Source organism: Heloderma suspectum, chromosome 4 (genome assembly GCF_057233095.1).
Source record: "Heloderma suspectum isolate Gila_16-S chromosome 4, 16-S_ref, whole genome shotgun sequence".
Lineage (NCBI taxonomy): Eukaryota > Metazoa > Chordata > Lepidosauria > Squamata > Helodermatidae > Heloderma > Heloderma suspectum.
This window is the reverse complement of record NC_139461.1, coordinates 7,027,722-7,053,812: the sequence shown is the minus strand read 5'-3', so window position 1 is coordinate 7,053,812 and position 26,091 is coordinate 7,027,722. Positions and strand designations below refer to the sequence as shown.

At 51.3% G+C, this 26,091-nt stretch overlaps 1 protein-coding gene across 1 annotated transcript in view; it reads right to left on the bottom strand.

Moving 5' to 3' along the window:
• Positions 1-23,381, bottom strand: part of LOC146346491 (1-phosphatidylinositol 4,5-bisphosphate phosphodiesterase gamma-1-like) — a 106,638-nt gene extending 83,257 nt beyond the window's left edge. The window contains exon 1 of the mRNA XM_084848557.1: positions 23,066-23,381. Within this exon, the coding sequence (XP_084704683.1) occupies positions 23,066-23,297 (232 nt within the window). The 5' untranslated portion in view covers positions 23,298-23,381. The remainder of the gene's footprint in view (positions 1-23,065) is intronic.
• Between the last annotated feature and the right edge of the window lie 2,710 nt (positions 23,382-26,091).

The following is a 26,091-nucleotide window of genomic DNA, read 5'->3' as shown; positions in this document are numbered from 1 at the left end:
GCTTTGTTCAATCAGAAAACTGAATTAAAAAAAGCAAGAGTAAAAAAGGCGTTCATTGATTTCATGCATTCAAAATGCATTGGAAATATTGCACAGCCAGGGTGGATATTTGATGCAAAGGGATTGCATGTATTTTGCCGTGGAGCTATGGGCTCTCCTGCCCCAGGTGAGACTTCACACCTCCCAGGGTGTCTGGGTCCTTGACTTGCTCCAGTGATTTGCTTCCGGTTGTGATTATGCACTGGGCGGGTGAGGCACTCCGCATACGGCTCACAGACACTCTTTCTAGTACGGCTCCCATTACAGCAGCCTACGACGGCACACTTTTCCCTGACGAGCCCTTCCACTACAGGAGTTTTGGAGCTGTGCTTTGGAGAATGATCATAAACCCCTTCAAGAGAAGGCCAGCCCATCAGCCACCTGGAGCAAAGGCATTCCCCTGAGATACTGGCATTGCCCCCCAGCCCTCTTTAGCGGCAGCTGCTGTTGCCGGGCTCCAGATGGCCGAGGAGGGGTGGAGGAGGTTCCTGCCACTGCTGTCAGCCCCCTCCACCTCGGCTGGAAAGCTGGCTATGCTCCCAAGTTGCACTTTTGAGCATGGGGGCGGCAGCGGGGGGAGAGCTAATCAAGCTAGAGAAGGGACAAAATTGAGAGCCGGAGGGGGCTCGTGGTCGGCATGCAAGGAAGGAGAAGGGAAGAACTTCCCCAGTCACTGAGGTCAACGGAGGGCTTGCTCCTGGTGGTTCCACATGGACCTATTGCCCAACTGGAGTCCAGCCGGAGAAGAGCCTTCAGCGTGGTGGCCCCCTTTCTTTGGAACTCCCTTCCCCTGGAGGTCAGGCAAGTGCCAACACTGTATTGCTTCCGGCACCTCCTGAAAACAGTTCTGTTCCAGGAAGCATTCCTTCAAAGACCAGCCACAGTTTTTATTGGCTTTCTGTTCTTAATTTTAATATGGTGTTTTAACTTTTTAAATCTTTTACTATTATACCTCTCATGTTCACCACTCCAGAATTTGTTTTAGATGGGAGGCGGTATACAAATGTTGCAAATAAATAAATAAATAAATTGACAGTGTTAAACTTGAAGGGGAATGTAGGATAAAAATGGAAGCAGGCAAAATGGTCTTTCCCTGAAGTGTGACCCAGCCAGCTATGGTTTGTAGTGCACAGCAGTGTGTAGGTTTTATTGCTGACTGGCACTTATTTATCATTGTGTAGTTTTATTATTCTGTTTTACTGTCAGTATTGTGGTGGCAATGATTTTGCATGTTCACTGCTTTGATAACTCTGTGGAGAGCAATATATAAATCTGGGTAATAAATAAATAAATCTGCTTACCGTTCTCTTCAGTATGTTCTCTTCATTGGTTTTGACTATTTTATTGTTCACTGCTCGGGAATCTAGTTAGATATAGAGTAGTATAGAAATCCTGTAAGTACGTAACCAAACGCCAGGACAATGTTGGCTGCTGTCCCAGGGGCTGCTGGGTGCCTGGATCTCTTTTTGATAGCACTGGCCAAAGGCCTTGGGTTAAATCTGGGGCAGGGGGCTTCATGTCTGCAGCTTCCAGTCATTTCAAGGGTTTGTGAAGGAGAACTTATCCCCCCCTCCCCATCTTACAGAATAACTGTGGTTCTCCCCCAGGAAGAAAGCCTTACAAAATATGGTTAAAAAAAATTAGAGTGGGGGTTAAAGGCTTCATGTCCCCAAAGTGAAAACCACGAAGTCTGAAGGAGGGATGCGTGTTTTGCTGCACCAGACGGATCTCTCTACTGTTGAATTTTTGACTGTAAGCTCCTAGGGGCAGGGACTTGTTCTCTTATATTCTACAAAGAACCATGCAGACTGAAGAAGTGAGCTACATGTTGATATGTGCCCACCCTCGCAAAGCATTTACATAAAAACAGTGATCTATAAGCAATGCAATGAAATAAAAACAGGAGGGCAGCGTAGAAATGGAACTGAAAGACAGATAGAACAGAACAAAGATGGCAATAAAGGAGTAGGGAATTCCTCTCATCTGTAGTTCTGTGCAGTCCAGGGGCATCAGGTGAGAGGTAATCGCCGCTGAGAATGAGAATAACCTTTTCCCTTGAGACTGTTGTGTGAATGAAGACAGGGACTCGGAGGCTGGCTGTCAGTGGCCCTCTAAGTTCCACTCTCAATCTTGCCCGCTCCGCTCTTGGCATGGTGCTCTCTTCAACCAACTTCTCAGTGGATTCTCTCTCCACCCTGGGTGCGGAAAGATGGGTTGGACTACAACTCCCATCACCCCCAGCCATTGACGATGCTATCTGGGGGATGATGCAAGTTGCAGTCCAGTCCAACACATCTGGGGGCCCACCTGGCTGCAGAAGGCTGCACCAGGTTATTCTATTTGATTTCTGCACCCAGGCTGCTGAGCCTCAGTTTCTCCCTGTGTGAGCTGACAGCTAGACACAGCAGGGGAAGATGGGTAGCAGTGGGCAAGTGACATTTCTGGCTGTTACTGACTTTCTGCCTGTGCCTGAGGAACCCCTGAGAATCCTAGGTTCTCAAGGACCACAGATGGAAAACATACTGGATTAAACCCTCCCTTTCAGTACATCTGAAAGGTTTTAGTTTTAGGCCCAGGATTTGCTATATCAGTACTTCTGACAAGACATGAACATGCATCTGTCTGCATCTTCCTGTACTACTGAGTGTGCTAGTAAAAAGACTGTAAAGATCACATCAGGGCCCAGAGAAAGGAGTGATGAATATATGCAGGGCCAAGATATCTAAAAGTAACAGATTACACCCAGCACCTCAAACTGTGCCCAGATGCAGTGCAGACACTGGAGGGCAGCTGTAATGTGCTCCTTGCAATCCACCTCTGTAATTAAGAAGAACCTTGCATTTTGCACCAGCACCTGTACAATCTTCAAGCACAAGCCCACACAGAGCACCCTGCAGTAATCAACTTCTGAAGTCCCAAAGGAAGTGCTAGGTTGAAAATTAACACTCTTTATGATATTTCTCCAACTCTGCCATAAAACAAAAATTGGTCGTTGCTCTCACAGCTCTTCTAGGAAGACAATTTCAGATTTTTATTTCCCCGCTCCCCCGTCTAGCAGTTACATTCCTTCTAATCCCCACCTGATACTTATTAATAGCCAATTCATAAACAGACCCTTCTTCAACCAAATGAGGTCTCCGTTTTCCATTCTGTTCACTCACCTGACATATTTGCAGCGAGCAGCCGATTGGGTGCCATGTGCAAAATTATACCTGGCCCTGGCGGCTGCCCAACTGGACAACACCACAACTCCCTCAAAACACACATGCGCTGGAGTTTCAGTGACAAAATATTTCCAACATGATCAAACTCCCCCATACACCCTCGCCCACGTAGCCCGTAAGCACACCTGGTGCCAGGGCAGGAGAGGGGGGCAGGTGGGGGGGCGTGTTCACAGCTAGGAAAACATTTGGGAACCTGACTCCAGGTGCAATTCAACCTCCCTCTTGTGCTTTAAAGGTCAGCAAGTAACCCAGAGCATTTCCAAGGGTGTTTCAGAGGCCGAATGCACACACAGCCGCTTCCCTTACGGATGTGGAGTTCGACCAGGCATTGAAGAAGGGCATGACCCTGAAGCTTTTAGCAACATTCAAAACAGCCAGAGAGCTTCCGCTCTCCATTAGAAGGAAACCACAGCACACACCGCTAAGAACCAGCAGTGAAGGCTTTTTCTGGAACTCCGGCTCTGGGCATTTAGAAGTCAGAGGTATCGTTCCACCTCCACACCAATGCTTCACCCCCCCCACACACACACACATCTGATGGGTAAAGCTTAGGAGGAAAGAGTGGAGATACACCCCTGTCCAAAAGGAAGGTTCACCCATCTAACAAATCAGCCAAGGCCAGATCACGGACAGAGAGCTGGGGCAGAGAAGCCATTTCCAGAGTACATCCTCCAAGTGGCACAGACAAGCGAGTCAAAGAAAGGCCTCTGAAATGGAAAGGCGTTTTGCCATTTCCCTTAAAGTCTGCGGGGACTTCATTGGGATGGAGGCCTCCCTAAAAAGGGCACTCCACGGGGAACAGGAGCCACCTTGGCTGCACTAGTGGAAAGGGAGGCTGTCGTTTAATTTATTCCCATGTTTTCTGGGCAGCTAGCAAAACAAAACAAAGTTAACAAATTAAAAAGGTATACAAAATAAACAAAACGAAAAGCATCACGCGCACATGCACACACACACACACGCACACACACTTGCAAGAACATTAACAGCAGCACAGAGCGAGAATGCCCTGCTGCACTTAGACAGTGTTAACCCAGCATCTGTGACCAACGCTGTCCATAGGTTTGGAGGAGACAATTTGCTGTTGCTTTATTTTCCAGTTCCTTATTTTTCCACAGAAAAGTTTCCATTTCATTAGTAAATGAATGGATGCCAATTGCAAATATAACACTAGGCAAGCTTGGCCGTTTCAAAGTCGTGATTAATGTTTTTCAGGTGATTATCCTTAGCAAGCATGTGAGAGAATACACACATGTCATTGAAATATATATCTGTCTCAGAGTAAAACGGAACTAAGAAATAGTGACATTGAAACTGAAGGTGCCCCAGCAACCTCAGTGGAAGAGAGCTGGACTCCGTTGAAAGAGAGGAGTGATTGTCAGCATATCATGCACAGTTCTTTGGGTTGCTAAAATTAATGAGTGCAGACTTCCCCCACCTGGCGCTCTCCAGGTGTGCTGGACTACAACTCCCAGCATGTCTAGCCAGCCATGCTGACTGAAGGATACTGGGCCTGGTAGTCCAACATATGTGGAAGGCACCAGGTTGGGGAAGGATGAATGAGTGTGTCAACACTTTTCAGTACTTTTGTTTCTTCCTTACATTTAAACACTGTAAGGCAGCAATCCTATCTGGATCGCCTCCAAGCCCAGGGACGACCGCCTATCCAGTGCAGGGTAGGAGGAGCATCGAGGGGCAGATCTCCTCCTCGCTCTCCCCTCCTGGCTTTCGCAGCTAGACAGCCGATTTCGGAGCATGGGAAGCGGCAGCCAGATGACACATAGGATGTGTCGTACTGGCATTTCCAACCTCCCTGCCCCAGCCCGCTCCCGGGAACGCCACATTTTTGCCGCTCCGCGCTGCTCTTACAAGCGCAGAGCGCAGGGCCAATCCATGCTGCCCACAAGGCAGCACGGGAGGGGGTGGGGGTCGGTTCTCCAGGAACCAACCCCAGAGCTCAAGCTCTGAGGTCAGTTCCTGGAAACCGATCTATCCTATGGCTGTCTAGCCACTGACTAGAGGCCGCAGGATTGCGCCCTAAGGGAAGTATATGGTATTGTCTTTAAAATTTTACAAGTATTCCAATAAAAATGTGTCCGCATAATGTAACATTTAAATCGCATTAAGCATGCTTTAATTTTTCTCTCTCAAATATTTCAGGTCAAATTCCTGTGGTGTATTGGGACAAAAAAAATAACATGGAGTACTTAGCATTGTTGTTTATTTTATTTGAATTTAGTAAATTAAATCAATTTCTAGTGATTTTCTGATGCAAACTGAAAATTTTCCAATGCAAATGACTATATGCAAATCACCCTTATTTGCATTGGAAAATTTTCTGGAAATCCCACATCACTGAATGCCGTCTGACATATCCTGGGCATCGTCATCTGACATTATAGTCTTAAATGTTTAATCTTTTCTTGTTATTTATTTATTTATTTATTAAATTTATTTATTAAATTTATTAATCGCCCATCTGACTGGTCACCCAGCCACTCTGGGCGATGTACAACCCACCATAAACAATTTAAAACAATAAAATTTTACCATAAAATTTTTTTTAAAAAAATACCCTAACCCACCCCAAATGCCTGCCTAAACAACCACGTTTTTAATGCACGACGGAAGCTCATTAAAGAGGGGGCATGACGGAGTTCCCTAGGGAGGGAGTTCCACAGAGTGGGGGCCACCACAGAGAAGGCCCTCTCCCTCGTCCCCACCAGTCTAGCTGTCCTGGCTGATGGGACAGAGAGAAGGCCATCCGAGGCTGATCTTGTTAAGCGGCCTGTCTGGTGTTGCTGGAGGCGCTCCTTAAGATAGGCTGGGCCGGAACCATATAGGGTTTTAAAGGTCAAAACCAACACCTTGAATTTGGCCCGGAAAACAACTGGTAACCAGTGCAACTCCTTCAGCACTGGAGTGATGTGATCTCGCCGGCGGCTGCCTTTAATCAGGCGAGCCGCCGCATTCTGTACCAGCTGCAGTTTCCGAACCGTCTTCAAGGGTAACCCCACGAAGAGCGCATTACAGTAGTCTAAACGAGGGGAGACCAGGGCATGTACTACCGATGGGAGCAGATGGTTGGGAAGGTAGGGGCGCAGCCGCCGTATCAGATGGAGTTGATACAGCGCTGTCCGGCTCACAGCTGACACCTGAGCCTCCATGGACAGCTGGGAGTCCAAAATGACCCCCAGGCTGCGGACCTGGTCTTTCAAGGGTAGCTGTACCCCATTCAACACCAGGTCAACATCCCCCAGCCTCCTCTTGTCTCCCACCAAAAGTATCTCGGTCTTGTCAGGGTTGAGCTTCAGCTTATTCCTCCCCATCCAGCCACTCACCGTCTCCAGACATTTGGACAGGGATTCTACGGCCAACCTTGGTGAAGATTTGAATGAGAGGTAGAGCTGAGTGTCATCCGCATATTGATGACACTGCACCCCAAACCTCCTGATGATAGCCCCCAGTGGCTTCACATAGATGTTAAATAGCATCGGGGAGAGGATGGAACCCTGTGGCACCCCACAAGTAAGTGGCCACGGGTCCGAAACCTCCTCTCCCAGTGCTACCCTCTGGTACCTGCCAGAGAGGAAGGACTGGAACCACCGCAATACAGTGTTTCCAATGCCCAACCCCTCCAGGCGGTCCAGGAGGATACCGTGGTCAACGGTATCAAAAGCCGCTGAGAGGTCGAGGAGAACAAGGAAGGAGCATTCACCCCTATCCAGAGCCCTCCTCATATCATCCACCAAGGCGAACAAGGCCGTTTCTGTCCCATGCCCAGGCCTGAAGCCCGACTGAAATGGGTCTAGATAATCAGTTTCTTCCAAGTGTGCCTTCAACTGCACCGCCACCACCCGCTCAATCACCTTGCCGAAAAATGGCAGATTTGAGACTGGGCGAAAGTTGTTCAGAACTTGAGGATCCAAGCAGGGCTTCTTTAAGAGCGGTCTTATCACTGCCTCCTTGAGGGCTGATGGCATCACTCCCTCCTCAAGGGAGGCGTTCACCACCGCCTTGATCCCCTCACCCAGTCTCTCTCTGCAGCTCATAATGAGCCAAGATGGGCAAGGATCAAGTAAGCAGGTGGTTGGCCTTACAGATGAAAGCACCTTGTCCACTTCATCAGGAGGAAGAAGCTGGAACCGATCCCACAGAACCGGTTTCCCACAGGCCGCCTCTTGCTCACTAACTGTATCCACAGTGTGCAGAGTAACACACCTAATCTGATCAATTTTATCTGCAAAGTGCCTTGCCAAAGCCTCACAGGAGGCCTTAGAATGCTCCAGTGGTTCCGGAGCCACAGGACCGACCAGGCTCCGGACCACTTGGAAGAGCCTCCTGGGTCAGCACTCTGCAGACACGATGGAGGCAGCATAATATTCCTTTTTTGCTGCCTTCACCGCCACGTGATAGGCTGAAGATACAGCTCTAGCCCGTGTCTGATCGTCTTTGGAGCGAGACTTCCGCCACCGGCGCTCTAGCCGTCTCGCCTCCTGTTTCAGAGCTCGTAACCGCGGACTGAACCATGGTGCAGTCCGAGCCCTGTTCAGGGGGAGAGGGCGTTTCGGAGCCACCTGACCTTATGCCCCAGGGATTGCGGCATTCCAGCCACCCACCGGGGTCTCGACCGAGTGGCCGTTGGCGTGCCCCAGAGAATCCCCAAGCGCGTTCAGGAATCCATTTGGATCCATACGACGCCCGGGGCGGACCATTTTAATGGGTCCTCCACCCCTGCGGAGGGGTTGTGGAACCGAGAAGTCCGACGTCACCAGATAGTGATCTGACCATGACAAGGGGGTGGTGGATATACCCCCGACTTCCAGATCACTCCCCGCTTCTCCAGAAACAAACACAAGGTCTAGTGCATGACCGGCTACGTGGGTGGGCCCAGTTAGAATATGGTGCAGCTCCCAGGAGGCCATGGTCTCCATGAAGTCCCGAGGTGCTCCTGTGAGGATGGCCTCCGAATGTACGTTGAAGTCCCCCAACACCAGTAAGTTAGGGGACTGTACACGCACATCAGAGACCACCTCAAGCACCTCGGCCGGGGAGTCAGTCGTGCAGCGGGGTGGACGGTACACGAGCAGAATCCCCAGACTGCCCTTCGGGCCCAACCTCCAGTACATGCACTCAGCAACCTTGGTCTCCCGGAGAGGGGGTCTGGTGAAGACCAAGGACTCTCGGTAGATAAGAGCCACTCCCCCTCCCCGATCCCCAGCCCTCGGCTGCTGTGCATACGAAAATCCAGCTGGACACATGGCTGCAAGGGTTGGACTTGGGGCAAGATTCCACCCTCAGACTTTTCATTCTAGCTCCTCTCAGCTGGGCATTATTTCAGCAATAAGCAGCATGTTTCTTGGCCTGAAAATAAGGTGAGTGGGAGAAGGTATTATTTTAGGGGTGCTCCTAGATCCATCCTTGTCACTGGAGGCCCAGGTAGCCTAACAACTGCGATCCATGCACTGGCAACCTCACGATTAGACTACTGCAATGCGCTATATGTGGAGCTGCCCGGGCACCTGGTTTGGAAGCTGCGGCTAGTGCAGAATGCAGCAGAAACGATGCTCAGGAGAGCACCTAGATATTCACATGTTGCAGCTGTGTTAAAAGAACTGCAATGACTATTAGTTACAGAGCCATGTTCAAGATTTTGTTGTTGACATTCAAAGCCCTGAACAACTCAGAACCGAGAAACGTAGCTGACCGCCTTCCCCGCATACACCCGAGATCTTCCGAAGAGACATTATTGATCATTCCACGACCTACAGTTGTGTCATGTCACCAAGTAACAGCATGCAGACGGGCCTTCTTGGTAGAGGTATCCACCCTCTGGAACACCCTCCCATTGTTCGAGGCGCAGAAAGTGTGTCGCGCACCTCTTGCAGATGTACCTGTTTACGCAGGCTTTCCCTGATTTGTAATGGATTATGGCTCTACCCCATTTTATGATTGTCTGGTTGCAATTTAAAAACATCTTTTTTCTTCTTTCACTGTTTTATTCTGGTTTTATACATACATATATTTAACCTCTTAGAGATTTTATGGTATTAAGTGGTATAAAAGTAATTTAAATAAAGGAACATAAGAAGGTGCTCCGATACAAATGTGGCAATGAGAAAACCTAGCAATGGGGGTGACTGGAGTCCGATCCCGAAAATAAAGATTGGCAGCCATATGCAGAAAAAGATTTGGACGGTATTTTAAGGTAAATAAGATCACAGACCTGGACAAACAGGCAGTCTTTTTCAGGGCCTGCGCTCCTCTGGGGAAGTTAGTAGCAACCTCAGAAGCCAAGAGAAAATGGTTTGCAAGACTTACAGAAGATCTGAACAGGCAACAGTGCCATTTAGGGCTGTAAAGGTCAACATGAGCATCTTGAAATGGGCCTGGAAGTGAACTGGTAGCTGATAAAGAACTTTCAAAAATGGCCGTGTATGTTTCCCCCTCCAGAGAGTAGATTGGCCATTTCAGAACTGGCTTCAAGTGCAGCTCTCTGCAGAGCAAATGAAGCTAATACGTATGTTCCTTGTTTTGTTGGCAAGTTTACTGGACCTGTAGTAGCCATGAGCAGGGCCAGGAACTAGCAGGGTCCTGCTCTGACCAATCGAAGTACAGCTTAGGTCCTCTCCATGCCCTCTGAGATTCAACTAGGTCCACACATTTTCAAACCTATCAGCAATGAGGCCTACAAACTTGGAAAAAGTTCTCTGATTGCTGAATTTGGCACACAATACTAAATATTCATGCTTGTTGTTGAAATTGTGGAAGACATACAGTTCTGGGCCTCGTTTTCCTTGTGCTGTGATTTATTTGTCAGTTAAGGGCCTAGTTCTTAACCAAACATCTTCAGAACCAGCTCCGAAACCAGTAAACTGAGCATATTATCTGCACCAAGTCCAGCGTGGCTGTTCCACGGTGCTTTTCTGATTCATCTCGCTACTTCCCAGCTCCCACCCTGTTGGCAACAAAGCTGCCTCCTCCCTCTGTGGGCCTGCAACGCTAAGCCCTGCTTACTTAAAACTCAGCCATCGCAGCAGGATCGGCCTCAGGGTGGACCGAGCCTCTGCATTGCCTGTACTGGTGATCACAGCATAAAGCAACACTGCACATGCATAGAACGCAAGCAAACGGGCAGTAGGTCTCTGCCCCAAGGTGCTGGCGATCTCAAGTCTGACAATGGGGAAAGGAAAGAGGGAGGAGGTAAGGAACTATAGGGAAGGGTAACAAAAGGCAGATGTGAGCAAGTGGAGTTGATTATACATGCTTACACTTCATTGTGCTTGCAATGGGAGTATGAGTGGGTGTTAAACAAGGCCTCCGTGGAATAAATGGGTTTCAGGAGAGATCTGAAGGAAGGGGGAAGGAGGTAGCACCATGTCCACCCCACTGCACAACTGACTCCCTGGCCGAGGTGCTTGAGGTGGTCTCTGATGTGCATGTGCAGTCCCCTAACTTACTGGTGTTGGGGGACTTCAACGTACATTCGGAGGCCATCCTCACAGGAGCACCTCGGGACTTCATGGAGACCATGGCCTCCTGGGAGCTGCACCATATTCTAACTGGGCCCACCCACGTAGCCGGTCATGCACTAGACCTTGTGTTTGTTTCTGGAGAAGCGGGGAGTGATCTGGAAGTCGGGGGTATATCCACCACCCCCTTGTCATGGTCAGATCACTATCTGGTGACGTCGGACTTCTCGGTTCCACAACCCCTCCGCAGGGGTGGAGGACCCATTAAAATGGTCCGCCCCAGGCGTCTTATGGATCCAAATGGATTCCTGAACGCGCTTGGGGATTCTCTGGGGCACGCCAACGGCCACTCGGTCGAGACCCTGGTGGGTGGCTGGAATGCCGCAATCACTGGGGCATTAGATTGGGTGGCTCCGAAACGCCCTCTCCCCCTGAACAGGGCTCGGACTGCACCATGGTTCAATCCGCGGTTACGACCTCTGAAACAGGAGGTGAGACGGCTAGAGCGCCGGTGGCGGAAGTCTCGCTCCAAAAACGATCAGACACGGGCTAGAGCTGTATCTTCAGCCTATCACGTGGCGGTGAAGGCAGCAAAAAAGGAATATTACGCTGCCTCCATCGCGTCTGCAGAGTGCTGTCCCAGGAGGCTGTTCCAAGTGGTCCGGAGCCTGGTCGGTCCTGTGGCTCCGGAACCACCGGAGCATTCTAAGGCCTCCTGTGAGGCTTTGGCAAGGTACTCTGCAGATAAAATTGATCAGATTAGGTGTGTTACTCCGCACACTGTGGATACAGTTAGTGAGCAAGAGGCGGCCTGTGGGAAACCGGTTTTGTGGGATCGGTTCCAGCTTCTTCCTCCTGATGAAGTGGACAAGGTGCTTTCATCTGTAAGGCCGACCACCTGCTTACTTGATCCTTGCCCATCTTGGCTCATTATGGGCTGCTGAGAGAGGCTGGGTGAGGGGATCAAGGCGGTGGTGAACGCCTCCCTTGAGCAGGGAGTGATGCCATCAGCCCTCAAGGAGGCAGTGATAAGACCGCTCTTAAAGAAGCCCTGCTTGGATCCTCAAGTTTTGAACAACTTTCGCCCAGTCTCAAATCTGCCTTTTTTCGGCAAGGTGATTGAGCGGGTGGTGGCGGTGCAGTTGAAGGCACACTTGGAAGAAACTGATTATCTAGACCCATTTCAGTCGGGCTTCAGGCCTGGGCATGGGACAGAAACGGCCTTGTTCGCCTTGGTGGATGATATGAGGAGGGCTCTGGATAGGGGTGAATGCTCCTTCCTTGTTCTCCTCGACCTCTCAGCGGCTTTCGATACCGTTGACCATGGTATCCTCCTGGACCGCCTGGAGGGGTTGGGCATTGGGGACACCGTATTGCGGTGGTTCCGGTCCTTCCTCTCTGGCAGGTACCAGAGGGTAGCGCTGGGAGAGGAGGTTTCGGACCCATGGCCACTTACTTGTGGGGTGCCACAGGGTTCCATCCTCTCCCCGATGCTATTTAACATCTATGTGAAGCCGCTGGGGGCTATCATCAGGTTTGGGGTGCAGTGTCATCAATATGCGGATGACACGCAGCTCTACATCTCGTTTAAATCTTCACCAAGGTTGGCCGTAGAATCCCTGTCCAAATGTCTGGAGACGGTGAGTGGCTGGATGGGGAGGAATAGGCTGAAGCTGAACCCTGACAAGACCGAGGTACTTTTGGTGGGAGACAAGAGGAGGCTGGGGGATTTTGACCTGGTGTTGAATGGGGTACGGCTACCCTTGAAAGACCAGGTCCGCAGCCTGGGGGTCATTTTGGACTCCCAGCTGTCCATGGAGGCTCAGGTGTCAGCTGTGAGCCGGACAGCACTGTATCAACTCCATCTGATATGGCGGCTGCGCCCCTTCCTTCCCGACCATCTGCTCCCATCGGTAGTACATGCCCTGGTCTCCTCTCGTTTAGACTACTGTAATGCGCTCTACGTGGGGTTACCCTTGAAGACGGTTCGGAAACTGCAGCTGGTACAGAACGCGGCGGCTCGCCTGATTAAAGGCAGCTGCCGGCGAGATCACATCACTCCACTGCTGAAGGAGTTGCACTGGTTACCAGTTGTTTTCCGGGCCAAATTCAAGGTGTTGGTTTTGACCTTTAAAACCCTATATGGTTCCGGCCCAGCCTACCTTAAGGAGCGCCTCCAGCAGCACCAGACAGGCCGCTTAACAAGATCAGCCTCGGATGGCCTTCTCTCTGTCCCATCAGCCAGGACAGCTAGAATGGTGGAGACGAGGGAGAGGGCCTTTTCTGTGGTGGCCCCCACTCTGTGGAATTCCCTCCCTAGGGAACTCCGTCATGCCCCCTCTTTAATGAGCTTCCGTCATGCATTAAAAACGCTGTTGTTCAGGCAGGCGTTTGGGGTGGGTTAGGGTATTTTAGAAAATGTTTTTATTGTAGAATTTTATTGTTTTAAACTGTTTTTATTGTGTGTTGTACATCGCCCAGAGTGGCTGGGTGACCAGCCAGATGGGCGATTAATAAATTTAACAATAAAAAAATAAATAACCTTTGCTCAGCTCCATTCATACATTGTACAGGCAGTGTGGTTGTCACCAGCCAAAGCTTTTGTCAGGAAGGCAAGGCAAGCATGGCAAAAGGGGGAGAGGGATGTCCATACCATGCATAGTTGGAAGGCAGAGTAAGTTTTGGCGGGGACCCATTTTCCCATCCTGGTGTGGCAAGCTTTGTCTCATGGAACAGGTCCAGGAGCCCTATACAGTGACTTGGGGGTAGGTGCTGTGCATGTGTTGAGAGGTACGCAGTTGGCCCCCCATGGGAATGGGACTTGTTGTATGGAAAACCTCCAGACAGCCTTCCCAGCACAGAGATTTCCCATGAGAGAGAACAGATCATCACAGCGAGCGCTTACAAACATGGCGCTAGCGGACTGAAGTCTTGTATGTTGCTTTATAACGAGCCAGTACATTGACAGCACCATATAAATAAAATGTGGAGGCTAAGATGTCTGTGCCAGCTGCCAGTAAGCCTCCAGACCCAGTTCAGTGTTGCTTATGACCTTTGACGCCCAAAATGGCTTGGGCCTGATATCAGGAGGGTCTCTGCCTACTCCTGCCTTACCCTGAGGTCAGTGCAGAAGTTTCTGTTTGAGCTCTTCTCCTTTCAGAGGTGAGCAGGGCCTTCTCGGTGGTTGCATTAACTCTTTGGAATGCCCTGCCCAGGGAGGCCAGTCTTACAACATCCTTTTGTTCTTTTTGCCATTTAAATTACAACCTGGCTTTTCTGGGGTTAGCAGCCCGATTTTCCTTTTCGTACCACTTTTGCCACCACCACTGCATTATGCTGTATTTTCTTGTGTGTTTGGATTCTTGGTTTTATCTTTCTACCCTTTCTCTTTACACATGTACAAGGCCATGTTTTTAATGTATTTATTTAAATGGAAAGCATGTCATAAATAGTTGTTTTAATGATATGTAATCAGTAAATAGGAAGGCCAGCTCCTTTCCTGACAGAAGGCCTCTCAGAACGTGGAGCAATTGAAAAAGTTCAGCTTCTCTTCATCCTGGAGCTACCTTGTATGAAAATACTGCCAAATTTCCTCCCCATTTTAAGGCACAAGAGCCTCTGTCCTGAAAGGAGAAGGTAACAGAAGCACTGCAACCCTGAGTCAACCACTCCTGTCACTGGCCTTCTACCTTTCTCCTTTAATGAAATGTCTGTAGTTGACAGGCAACAGACCTCCCTGCCTGCTGGGCCAGAAAAAGAGGAAATGCATCTCCCAAAAACAGAGGACAGAGATTTGCAAAAAATGAGCATATGCTAATGTACAGGCCTAGATGCAAATCTAGAAACAGTTACTTTAATTAAAATAGGGACACAATCTACCTCACCATCGGGGGGGGGGGGGGTCTGTAACCAGGTGACTCCTGTATCTGCTCAGTCTGTTGTCCAGGTGAAAATTCTGAATGGGCAACTTTCAGCCCCCTGCTGCTCTCTCTTCTTACGACCCTTTATCTTTAAACTTGGACTCCATCAAACACAGGACTGTCCCCTGACAGTACTTCAAATAGAGAACTGTCCTCTGTAAAGTAGGCCACTCGGCCGCCCTACCCTGCCTATCCTGATAATAAACAGGTCAAGAGATGGGACTGCAGGGTTGACCTTTATTCCAAGCCCACTGTCTTGTTGACAGGATTAAAATGAGAGGGTGGGAAATAGTCAGAAGGAATCCTAAAACTGGAAGCAACCCCAACAGGGAGGTCAGATCAGTCTGATAACCGGCAAATCAGACTTCTCAATTAATCAATATAATCCCCAGCAGAGTGGAGCAAAGGAGGGGGAGAGCAGGATTTCATGCCCTAATCCCTTCTCTTTACATCAGAAGCTCCATGGAAGCCCTACTTGGCCCCCCAGGATTCCACCCCTGCAAGGCAAAGCATGGAGCGGGGGGGGGGGGGCGGTGGTGTGCTGGAAGGAGCAGCAGCGTCTTGCAAGGAAGTTGCCTTTTCTTGCCAGTGGGCTCCCTGCATCACCCTGCCAATTGTGGAAAGCAGGATCCACATGACAGAAAGGCCTGCTGGGGAATTCTCAATTTGTTCTGAAACAGAGAATTCGAGCTGAAGAGCGGGTAGGAAGAAGGAATGCGGAGGTCTGAATGGATTTTGGAAAGCCCTGCTTTTCAGACAGCACTTAGCCAGCCTGCGCATAGAGTTGCCCATCTACTGTTCTCGGTTGCAGCTTTGCAACCCAGAAATTCACACCGTGCCTTTAAAATCACTGACAAAGCCTGGAGAGAAAGCAGCCTCAGCTCCCCCCACTTCCCTGCACCTTTTGTGCCCCCGCCAACTTCTAATGCTGCATCTCTGGAGTTCGGCTTGCTACAGCAGAGGCGGGGGGCAAACATTAAGGGATCAGAGAAGAATGTCAGGAAAAGCTCCATCCACTTTGTTTCTTACTTCATCCATGATTTTCAAAAGGCACAGCACAAAGCTCTGGATTGCAGCTCAGCAGCTCCCCGGTCTTCACTGTTCTGTGCCACCAGCAGAAATATCATTATTACCATTATTGGTAGCAAACCACCACTGTGCATGGCACTTTACACAGTGCGAGAGGGCAGGTGCCTGCCCCAAGGCGCTTACAAAAGAAAAGTAATACAGGAAGACAACAGAGGATGGCAATGAAGGCAGGTCTAAGCACAGGAAGAGTGTACATGTAGTTCAGTGACACACACTCTGGCTTGGTTACAGGAGGACGGGAGGGGGGCCAGGGGATTATGCCAAAGGGAAAGGTGGGACTTGCAGAGGGATTTGAAGGAAGAGAGAGAGGTGATGGCATCGCACAGGTGTGATGCACTGCCCCCTTCTGCACTGCCCTCTTCCCATTGGGAAGGCAGTTGCAGGCATAACGGGAAGCAAGAAAGACTGAGCAGATTGTTCCGAGGAAGCAGAAGACCTTTGGCCAGCGAGGGCGGTGCAGCAGGAGGTGCAAAGGTCACGGGGAGCAGCGTGCCGGATACAGCAGCAGAGAGTAAAGTGAGCCGGGGGGGGGGTGACGGTCATGGCGAGGAGCTGGAGTTGGACCCAGGAACAGACAGGGAGCCAGGAGAGGGATTCTAGGAGAGGCAACACGTGGCCAGAGCGATGAGAAAGGCGCATCATTTGCGCAGCAGAGCTCTGGACCAAGGTGAGGAGATGGAGGGGAGATGCCAGAAGACAGGGGGGGAGGAGGCCGCTGCCGCAGCAGCACAAATGGGGCCTCTTCCTCAGAAGTGACACCTATAAACACTGCTGGCGGGAGGCAGCTGGCTCTGGCTTCAGTCAGAACTCTAAAGGAGCTTTTCAAGGTGTGACACACCTTAGATAGCTCCTTTAGAGTTCTGATTGAAACCCGGAGCGGATGCACTGCCCCACTGACATCGGAACCACCAGCCTCCACTGGTGGGTAGTGTTATCACTATCAGTATAGATCAAGCTGCCTCACCCCGGCACCCTCTGGAAGGGCTGGCCTACAACTCTCATCATCCCCCAGCCAGCATGGCTGTGCGGACACTCTGGGAGGTTAAACGGGAGGGGAGGATTTAAAAAAGAAGATTGAGATGTGGCACGGAGGGGCTGCGGGCTAAAAAGAAAGGAAAAGAAAAGGAGAAAATGTATAAATCACGACCGTGCACATCAGGGGTGTAGTGTAGCCGGGCTCACAGGGATGCAGCACTCGCACCTTTTTAGTAGGAGGGATGCTGACATCATCTGCCCCCCCCCCCAGACTTCCCTTTTCCCTCTGAGCTCAGCTGCAATCCTCACAGTAGGTGGGGGGAAATGAATTTCCCCAGCAACAATATCTTGCTCCCTGCAGTATCGCAAAGTCTTCGGGGGTGTTGTGCCATTGACTGGGCAATTAAGACCTATGTACAAAAGTCCTGCTCCTGGCAGAGATGAAAACTGCTAGAATTGGTTTGCTGATGTAGATCTACACGGCCTGCCTCTTTTACCTCTCCTTGGGGACGGTCCTGGGGACACTTCAGAACGTACCACTGGTGCACGTAGACGCCCGACTGCAATTGCACTGCTGGACTGCAGGCGAGCTCTCCCCAGCGTCTTTCCAGAGCACACCTGCTCCTGAAGCATCTTCATCTCCCCATCCCCACACCTCCACTGCCACTCAGTCCTCCTCTTGCCCCTCCACACAACTGGCTTCGCAGGGCTAGGCAGGGAGTGGCAACTGAAGGGGGCCTGTGAGTACTGGCACCCCCCAGCCACTGGCCCAGAGCCAAACAGCGCATCTGCCAATGCAACAGGGCCTGGTGACACGCCGCTGGGGAGAGGGCGCTGCTGATGCCCAGGCCCACGAAGCGTGGCCTCCAGCAAAGCCACACGCTGAGCGGGGCAAGGGCTGCACCCCTCTAGCCCAGACTCGGGCGCTCCTTGGCATTCAACGCAGCGGCAGTAGCAGCAGTCTGGGAGAGTGCCAGGAGAGAGGTTGCTCTGCTGTGGCTCAGCCTTCCCCAAGCAGGTGCCTGCCAGAGGGCTGGACTGCAAGTCCCATCGCCCCCAGACAGCACGGTGGCTGGGAATCATGAGAGCCCAACCCCTCTGGAGGGCACCAGGGTGAGGAAGGCTGACACTTTTCTAGATCAGACCAGAGGCCTCTCTGGCCCAGCATTCTGCTCCCACAGTGGCCAAGCAGATGTCCCAGCAGGAAACCCACAAGCAGGACAGGAGGCAACGGCACCCTCCCGCTTGTGCCTCCGATCCCGGCGGGAACATGCAGCCATCATAACTGGTAACCATTGACAGCCTCCACGCAAAATCATCTAAGCTGGCGCCCTCACCATGTCTTGGGGAAGCCAAGTCCATAACTCTGCACTGGGTGAAGGAGTCCTTCCATCTGTCCTCCTGAATCTCCCACCAATCAGCTTCATGGGGTGGCCCCATTGGTACTAGTGTTATGGAAAGGGGGGGGGAGTTTATTCCTATCCACTTTCTCTACACCATGCATGAGTTTATATACCTCTATCACAGCCCTCCAGATGTGTTGGCTAGAGGAAGCTGTCCAACACAACTGGAGGGCACCAGGTTGAGGAAGGCTGTTATATGTATAAACCGAGGGATCCTTTTGCAGCCAAACAGCCTCCCCCTCTTTTCCCAACTATTTATCCAGCCTTCTCATCTCCTTGGCCTGCTGCAGCCCAGAGTCTTCCAGCTTCCAAAGCTCTCACCCACTCTCTTCCTGTCCACACCACACTCCTATTTCTACTTGGGCTCCTCCTACTATCAAAATCTCTTCCTTCTTCAATTCTCCCTCCCTCCTCCCAGCCTCCACCCAGACTTCTTTTAGGTCCCTGCTTCTGAGCCAGACTTCCTCTTCATTGGCTCCTCCTTCAGCCATGCTGCTTCCTAGGCTCCCTGCTCCTTAGCTTCCTTACCTCTTGGGCTGTCTTCCCATTCCACTCCTTAGCCCACCTAGCACCCTCGCCTGCCCTCTGCCTGCCAGTGAGCCAACGGAGTGTACCTAGCCCCTGTCACCCTAACCCCACACGGTCCTTTCTTCCCAGCCAAACTAACCTTTCACTTCTCTCACAGAAGCTGTACTGTCTATTAACATTCTACAACCCCATGTTCCCTCTCAGCAGTTAAGAATATTGTTGAGCATATCCTTCATCAAGAGCTCAACAAATGACTTGGAGGACATAAACAACACAGGCAAGCAACGGTCAGTTCTTAGCCCATTCTAAAAGACTGGAAAATCTCTTCAAGAGCCCATCTGTGAGTACAAAAGAAGGCAACACAACCAAATGATGAGAGCAAAGCGCCACATCCTCAGAGCATCTTCTTTACAGCCTCATGTCAGCACATCTCAAATGCATCCGAAAGCATCTGGCCATTCGGGGAATGTCCCTGACCTAAATCCACTTTGGCTGGATTTGCAAACATGCACCTAATAGCGGTTCTCCCCACTTCCCTGCAATGTTGCTTTCATCATGTCGAAGTACACTTCTGCCAGGCCCTACATGGGACATAAAGCCTCCAGATGTTTTGGATTTTAACTCCCAGCATTCCTGGCTATTGGCCATATTGGCAAGGGCTTCTGGGAGGTGAAATCCAAAACATCGAAAATCTTCCTTCTGCCCACCACCCCTGCTCTAAGGGCACAATCCCATGCATGTTCAGACAGAAAACGTCCTACAACTCCCAGCATTCCCCAGCCTGGAGTTGTAAGACATGCATAAGTTTGGGCCCTAAAGCCCATTCTTTGTCTTTAAGGCTACCTGCCAGCAGGTGGGGATTCTCTTCGCCCCTAAGCACTCCAAATGGTTCCTGCCAAACTTCTTTTTCTGCCAGGAAGAAAATACTGAAGCCTCTATGAGTCCAGTTGGGTACCCAAGTCGGTGTGCCGCTTCTCAGCCGACAGGCTCTCAGAATAGAATTTGATTGGCCACTCTACACCACAGCAGTATGAAAAACTAAGAGGATGCTGAAGATTTAGAGAATGGGACAGGGGAGGCACAGGTGTTCTTCCTGCTCAGGCAAGCCGGCGGGCCAGTATTGTGGTGGATGGTGCTACGCTGCTTCAAAGGAAAAACCAAAACCAAGGTGACATCCGCTTATCTGGGATCTGCGCTTCCTTCCACGGACGAGGTGGATAAATTTGGCTGACTCCCCAAACGTGGATCATTTGCAATGACATGCTGCAGAGTTAACAGAACTGTCATGCTCCACTGCGGAAGTGGCTGTGGAACTGGAGCTTGAAGTGACACCATGCCTTGTGCATATGTGCTGCCACGTGAAACCTCTGGAAACATTGGGATTGAATTCCACCCATTCAAAGGGTTGTGGTTGCAATGGCCACAAATTATCCTAGTGCTATTTAAAGAGCTTGGCAGGTGTTGGCTCACCAGAGGAGCACTCCCCAGGTACCTCTGCCAGGTGGGTTCACATCCTGCTTGGTCCCTGCCCTCCTCATACAGAATCCAAACGTCCACTTCAGCAGTCACAAGTTGTGCAGGCCCAGTCCAGGGCCAGCGCTAGCACTATACATGTTGCTGCACAGCAGGGGTGGGGAACCATTTTTGTCCCGGGGGCCAAACTAGCTCCGGGCAAGCACATTCGAGGCCACATGCCAGCCATGGGCGGGCCATATCCAAAAGTGTGTGAGGCCAGCCAACTGTGGGGTGTGGCCCCTGCCACAACTGCCCAGGCACCATTCGCACAATCAGACTCTCTCTCTGTCTCACACACCCCCCCCCTAATATGGAAGACAAGTCCCAGAAACCCCTCGGTTTATGTAAGAAATAAACTGTATTAAGGATACAGTTCCTAAGAAGAGATCCATATTGGAACTAATTCCCTAGGGAGGTGGTGGGCTCTCCCACACTGGAGGCATTCAAGATGAGGCCGGACAGCCATCTGTCAGGGATGCTCTGACTTGGATCCCTGCACTGAGCAGGGGGTTGGACTCGATGGCCTTGTAGGCCCCTTCCAACCCTACTATTCTATGGTTCTATGATCCCGCTGGGCTACAGGCCTTTCCCCGGGCTTTTTAGCCTCTGGTGCTATGGGTGTTATGCTGTATATTTTTAACTGCTACCCTTACTTTTGAGTACTTTTTACACATTGTCTTAGGTTTCAACAATTTTATGCTTTCTAGTGCTGTTAATCACCCTGGGAATACCTTGTACTGAAGGGTGGGATTAAAAAACACTTTGAGAGAGAAGACAACAGAACTGGAATCACTGAGCTGAAGGAAACGACCAGCCTTCAACCAATGTACCTCATGGATGTGGACAAGGCACTTGGACAGGTTCATGTGACCACTTCCATATTGGAGCCTTGCCTCTCTTGGCTTATAAAAGCCAGTAGTGAGGGAACAGCCAGCTGGGCCAGAGAGGTCATTAATGCCCGCTTACAAGAGGGAGTGGTCCCAGCCTGTCTGAAAGAGATGGCAATGAGGCCACTCCTAAAGAAAACCTCTCTGGACCCGGAAGATCTAAACAAGTTTAGGCCGGTGGCAAATGTTCCTTTCCTGGGCAAGGTCCTTGAGTGGGTGGTGGCCAACCCGCTGTAAGCACTTTTGGATGAGACCAGTTATCTGGATCCATTCCAGTTGGGGTTCAAGCTGGGTTTTGGCAGGGAAACAGCCTTGATCACCCTGTATGATAACCTATGTTGGGAGAGAGACAGGGGGAGTGTGCCCTTGTTGATTCTCCTTGATCTCTCGCTGGCTTTTAATACCATCAACCATGGTATTCCTCTGGGGCGACTGTCTGAGCTGGGAGTCAGGGGTACTGCACTGCAGTGGTTCCGCTCCTTCTTGGAGGGTCAGCTCCAGAAGGTGGTGCTTGGGGAACACTGCTTGGCCCCGTGGATTCTCCAATATGGGGTTTCTCGGGGATCAGTTTTGTCCCCCTACTATTCAACATCTACTATTCAGCATCTGCTGAATGGAGTCATCTGGAGTTTTGGAGTGCATTGTCATCAGTATACTGATGACACGCAGCTCTATTTCTCCTTTTCATCCTTGCCTGGTGAGGCTGTGGATGTGCTAAATCAGTCCTTGGCCATGACAATGGACTGCATGAGAGCTAATACACTGAAGCTCAATCCAGACAAGACTGAGACGCTGTTAGTGGGTGGTTTTTCTGATCAGATGGAGGGTGTTCAACCTGTTCTGGATGGGGTTGCACTCCCCCTGAAGGAGCAGATTCATAGCTTGGGGGTTCTCCTGGAGCATCTCTGTTGCTTAAGGCTCAGGTGGCCTCAGTGGCATGGAGTGCCTTCTACCAACTTCGGTTGGCGGCCCAGCTACACCCCTATCAGGATAGGGAGAACCTGGTTTCAGTAATCAATGCTTTGGTAATCTCCAAGTTAGATTACTGCAATGAACTCTCCTTGGGGCTGCCCTTGAAGACTGTTCAGAAACTAATGTGGCTGCCAGATTAATAACGGGGACCAGAAGGTCTCAACATATAAAACCAATCCTGGCTTGCTTGCAGTGGCTGCCTGGATGTTTCTGAGCTTGATTCAAGGAGCTGCTTTTAACATATAAAGCCTTTCACGGTTCAGGACCTGATGGAGTAGCTCTCCCGACCTGAAGTACCCAGACACCACGATCAACATCTGGGGCCTCCCTTCAAGTGTCACCTCCAAGCAAGGTTCGGAAGGTGGCAACAAGGGAGAGGGCCTTCTCAGTGGTGCTCCCCCCCCCCACACTTTGGATGAGTTCCTCACTGAGGCCTGCCTGGCACCAACACGGTCATCTTTTTGGTGCCAGGTAAAGACTGCCCTCTACTCCCAGGCATTGAATGGTGTATGATGGGGCATCGATGTCTGCTGTTTTTCTGCTTAAAATTATCATCTAAATGTTTTACGTTTATATTTCTGCATGTTGCCTGGGGAAGGCTTTTTGTCCTGAAAGGTAGCCTAGAAATACATAAAATAAAATTCAAAATCAATTGTCCTCACAACCTTCTGGCGCTCGTTGTGGCCGCCTGCACCCCTGTGCTAGTGGCCACATCTCTTGATGCTGCTGCACATGCGCGCAGTGCAATGAGGAAACGTGGGCGCCAGCCCTGCAGCACCAGCAGCCTCCTCGCACTCCAGGTATACAAGAGAGATGATGGCCTCCTGGGGCAGCCCACAACGCGGCCCACAACCTATTTGAGTAAATGCCATGCGAGACCCCGGTGCTCCCAGATGACAACCCATCCCGCAGGCCCCCCGGATGACTCACCCACACCCTGCACCAGGCTTGCAGGGGCCCAGCTCCCAGAGATTTGGCCCATCTCCTTGCTTGGCTCCACTGCCACCTCTCCCCGACCCCGACCAGGGGCAGCACACTCACCGTCCCCTTCCACCTTCTCGGGCGTGCGGCTCCACACCACCTGCCTGCTCTTCAGCCGGACTTGGAAGGTCCTCCGCTCGGGCCGCTGGGACTTCTTTTGGTAGAACAAAGTCAGGACGGTGCCCACCTCCAAGCACTTGAGGACCCGGGCGAGGTCCCCGGCGCCGGACTCCATCCCGGAGGGCTCCTCCAGGAAGCCATTGGCAAAGCTGTTCAGCCGGGACAGAGACATCTTCTTCACCACATGGCCAGGCCAGTGGCGGGCGACTCCAGGCTGGCGGCCTTTGTGGGGAGAAAGGGAGGCGAGCCTGGTTCAAGGGGGTGCACAGGTCGAAGCCCCGGGCTGGCAACACACACACACACACACACACCCCTTGTGGGTAATTTTTTAAAAAGTCCTCTAAGCTGCGATAGGCTACCGGGTCTCCTTTGGGTGCGTCTGTATCCACGCACTGCACAGCACGCTTTTTGAGGTGGTGGTGGTGGTGGTGGTGGTGGTGGTGCTGGGATGAGCCACCAGAAGCCCCCTCGGGCAGCGGGGTGGAAAAGGGAAGAGGCAGCGAAGCCAGGCGCCTGCGGTCCTCAAAGGTCTAATCCAGGAAGGAAGGAAGGAGGGAGGGAGGGAAGGAGGGAGGGAGAGGCTGTCCAGCACGGCCCAGCTGGGAGAGGCTGTTTCGCTCAAGTCACCCGGCTCGGCGGGGCTGCATCAACCCATCCAGCAGCAGCAGCCGGAATCGCCGCGGAATGTTGGCCCCAGAAAGGAGAAAGAGGGAAAACTTGTCACTGCTTTGGGGACGGAGCTGGGGAGCGGGGGGGGGGGTCAAGGGGGGGCTGGGAAGCCCTGCTAGAGGTGGCTGCGGGCTCTGGCACAGACGGAGGCGATGGTGCCACCCCGCGGGGACGCCCACCGCCCCAGCCCACCGCCCCGTGGCGCTCACATCAGGCGAAGAGGGGCGGTGCTGGTGATGGGGGCGGCGGAATGGAGCCCCCCAGAGAGCCTTTCCCAGGGGCGGGTCCCAGGCGGGGCAGGCTCTTCTGCAGAGACCCTGGCGGAGGCAAGCCTTCCTCTTTCTCCGAGGCAAGAAGCGCTGGGGGAGCTCGGCAGGGTGGTCGGGGGGGGGGGCGCCTTTCCCCTTGAGTCCTCCTCCTCTTCCTCCTCCCCCTCCCCCCTCTGTCCTTTCCCCGCTTGATTCTCCGCTGCTTAATTTCAGGCTGCTGAAATGGACGCCCAGAGGAAACTGCAATCACACATGGCCGGAAAGAGATCAGAAAGGAATTTAGGGAAGGGGGGGGGGGGATCCTGGATCTAGAGAAAGCAACATTCGAGGAGGGGGGGGGCGGGGGCTCTGGAAAGGTGGTGGAGGGCGACATCTAGGGGCAAAGGGCGGCGTGGCGGAGACAGGGCGCCGCCGCCGCAGCAGCAGGCGGAGACCCAGGTGTGGCCAGATGCGGAACGCGGCCGGGATCTTGCAGGCTCAGCTGCACGCAGGGCCTGGGCTGGTCCGAGGACGAATTGTGCTCTGGGCGACGAGCGCCTTGAGCGTCCCCGTCGCTGGGTCGGTTACGCGGCGCTGCCAAGTTGTGGGGCTTGTGCACCGTTGCAAAACCTAGCAAAGCCGAGCTGTGCTCCCCGACTTGTATGTAGCGCAAACGCGATCAAGCTGGAACCCGAAGAAGCAGCACACTTGGGAGCCAACGGGTGAGAGTTCATTTTCACAGTTAGCGCCCAAACAACCCGTAGAACAAAACGGGTTAAAGACACACACGGCGCAATCCTGTGCATGTCCAGACAACGTTCTACAGTTCACAGCATCCCTCCAGCCAGATATGCTGGCTGGGGCATGCTGGGAGTTGTAGGATCTTTTCTGTCTAAACATGCATAGGATTGCGCCCTGTGTGTCTTTAACCTCAGAGCACAATCCAGCAGATGTATGCTCAGAAGGAAGTGCCACTGAGTGCAATGGGACTTACTCCCAGGAAAGAGAGTCTACAACTGTGCTGTCCTCCACTCTAGCTCAATGCAGAGTGCATGCTCCTAGGGCCGCTCAGCTCAGTGCCCCCCTCAGCTTGGAACCCAGGGCAGTCACCCAGGTTGCCCTGCTTCAGGCTGGCCCTGTGCGGGGCAGACAGCTTCAGCTATTGGGTGGTATAGAAATGTTATAAATAAATACATATTCTTCACACAGTATATAGTAATTTATCTTACACAATTCACTATGATGATGGCCACGGATTTAGAGCATTTAGTAAATCCACAGAGTTGGATTCCGGTTGGTTTCATATGTTTCAAACCTGGGCTGCAGGACTTTGAAAAGAGGCCTGGGGATGAGCAATGGAAAGACATGCCTAAAATTATGACAGCCCACCTGCCAATCATTTCTAGAGTGGCCGGATGTAAAGTGGGTTGTTGCTGGCGAATTATGGTCAATCAATCAAAGTTTATTGTACAGTCACAGACCCGTTTGGGTGCAGAAAATAGAATTTCAGAAAATGAACCTTAGAAGAGCCATGTGACATATGACACCGCACAGAGTTTATTGCTAAACTTCTATCCAGTATGACAGAGAAGGAAAACATATTGATAACTTTGGATGTCAGGTCGCTTTATACAAGTATTCTGCAAGATCAGGCTCTGTCGAATATACATAATACACTGAATAAACGCAACGACAAAACCCCTCCTATGCATTATATCTGACAGAATCTGTTCATTTTATTGTTGGTCTGGCAGGAACATAATTTTGAACAAATTATTTTCCCTGTAATTGTTTTTATCAGGGAAAAGGTTGTCACCATGGCCCCAGAAGGACTTTGAGAATAAACACACATGCAGTTTTGACCATCTTTTTCCCTCGGAGAAAGTAAAGTAGTGGAGATTATGGGCAGAATCCAGCAGTGTCGTTCTGCCAACTCAAACAGCGCTAGCAGAGCTCTGCCAAATCTTTCCATTGCACAAGCAGTTAGTTGCACAGCCACTTGCACAACTGTGCTTGCGCAAACATAACTTCAGTTGGATTCTCCTCTTG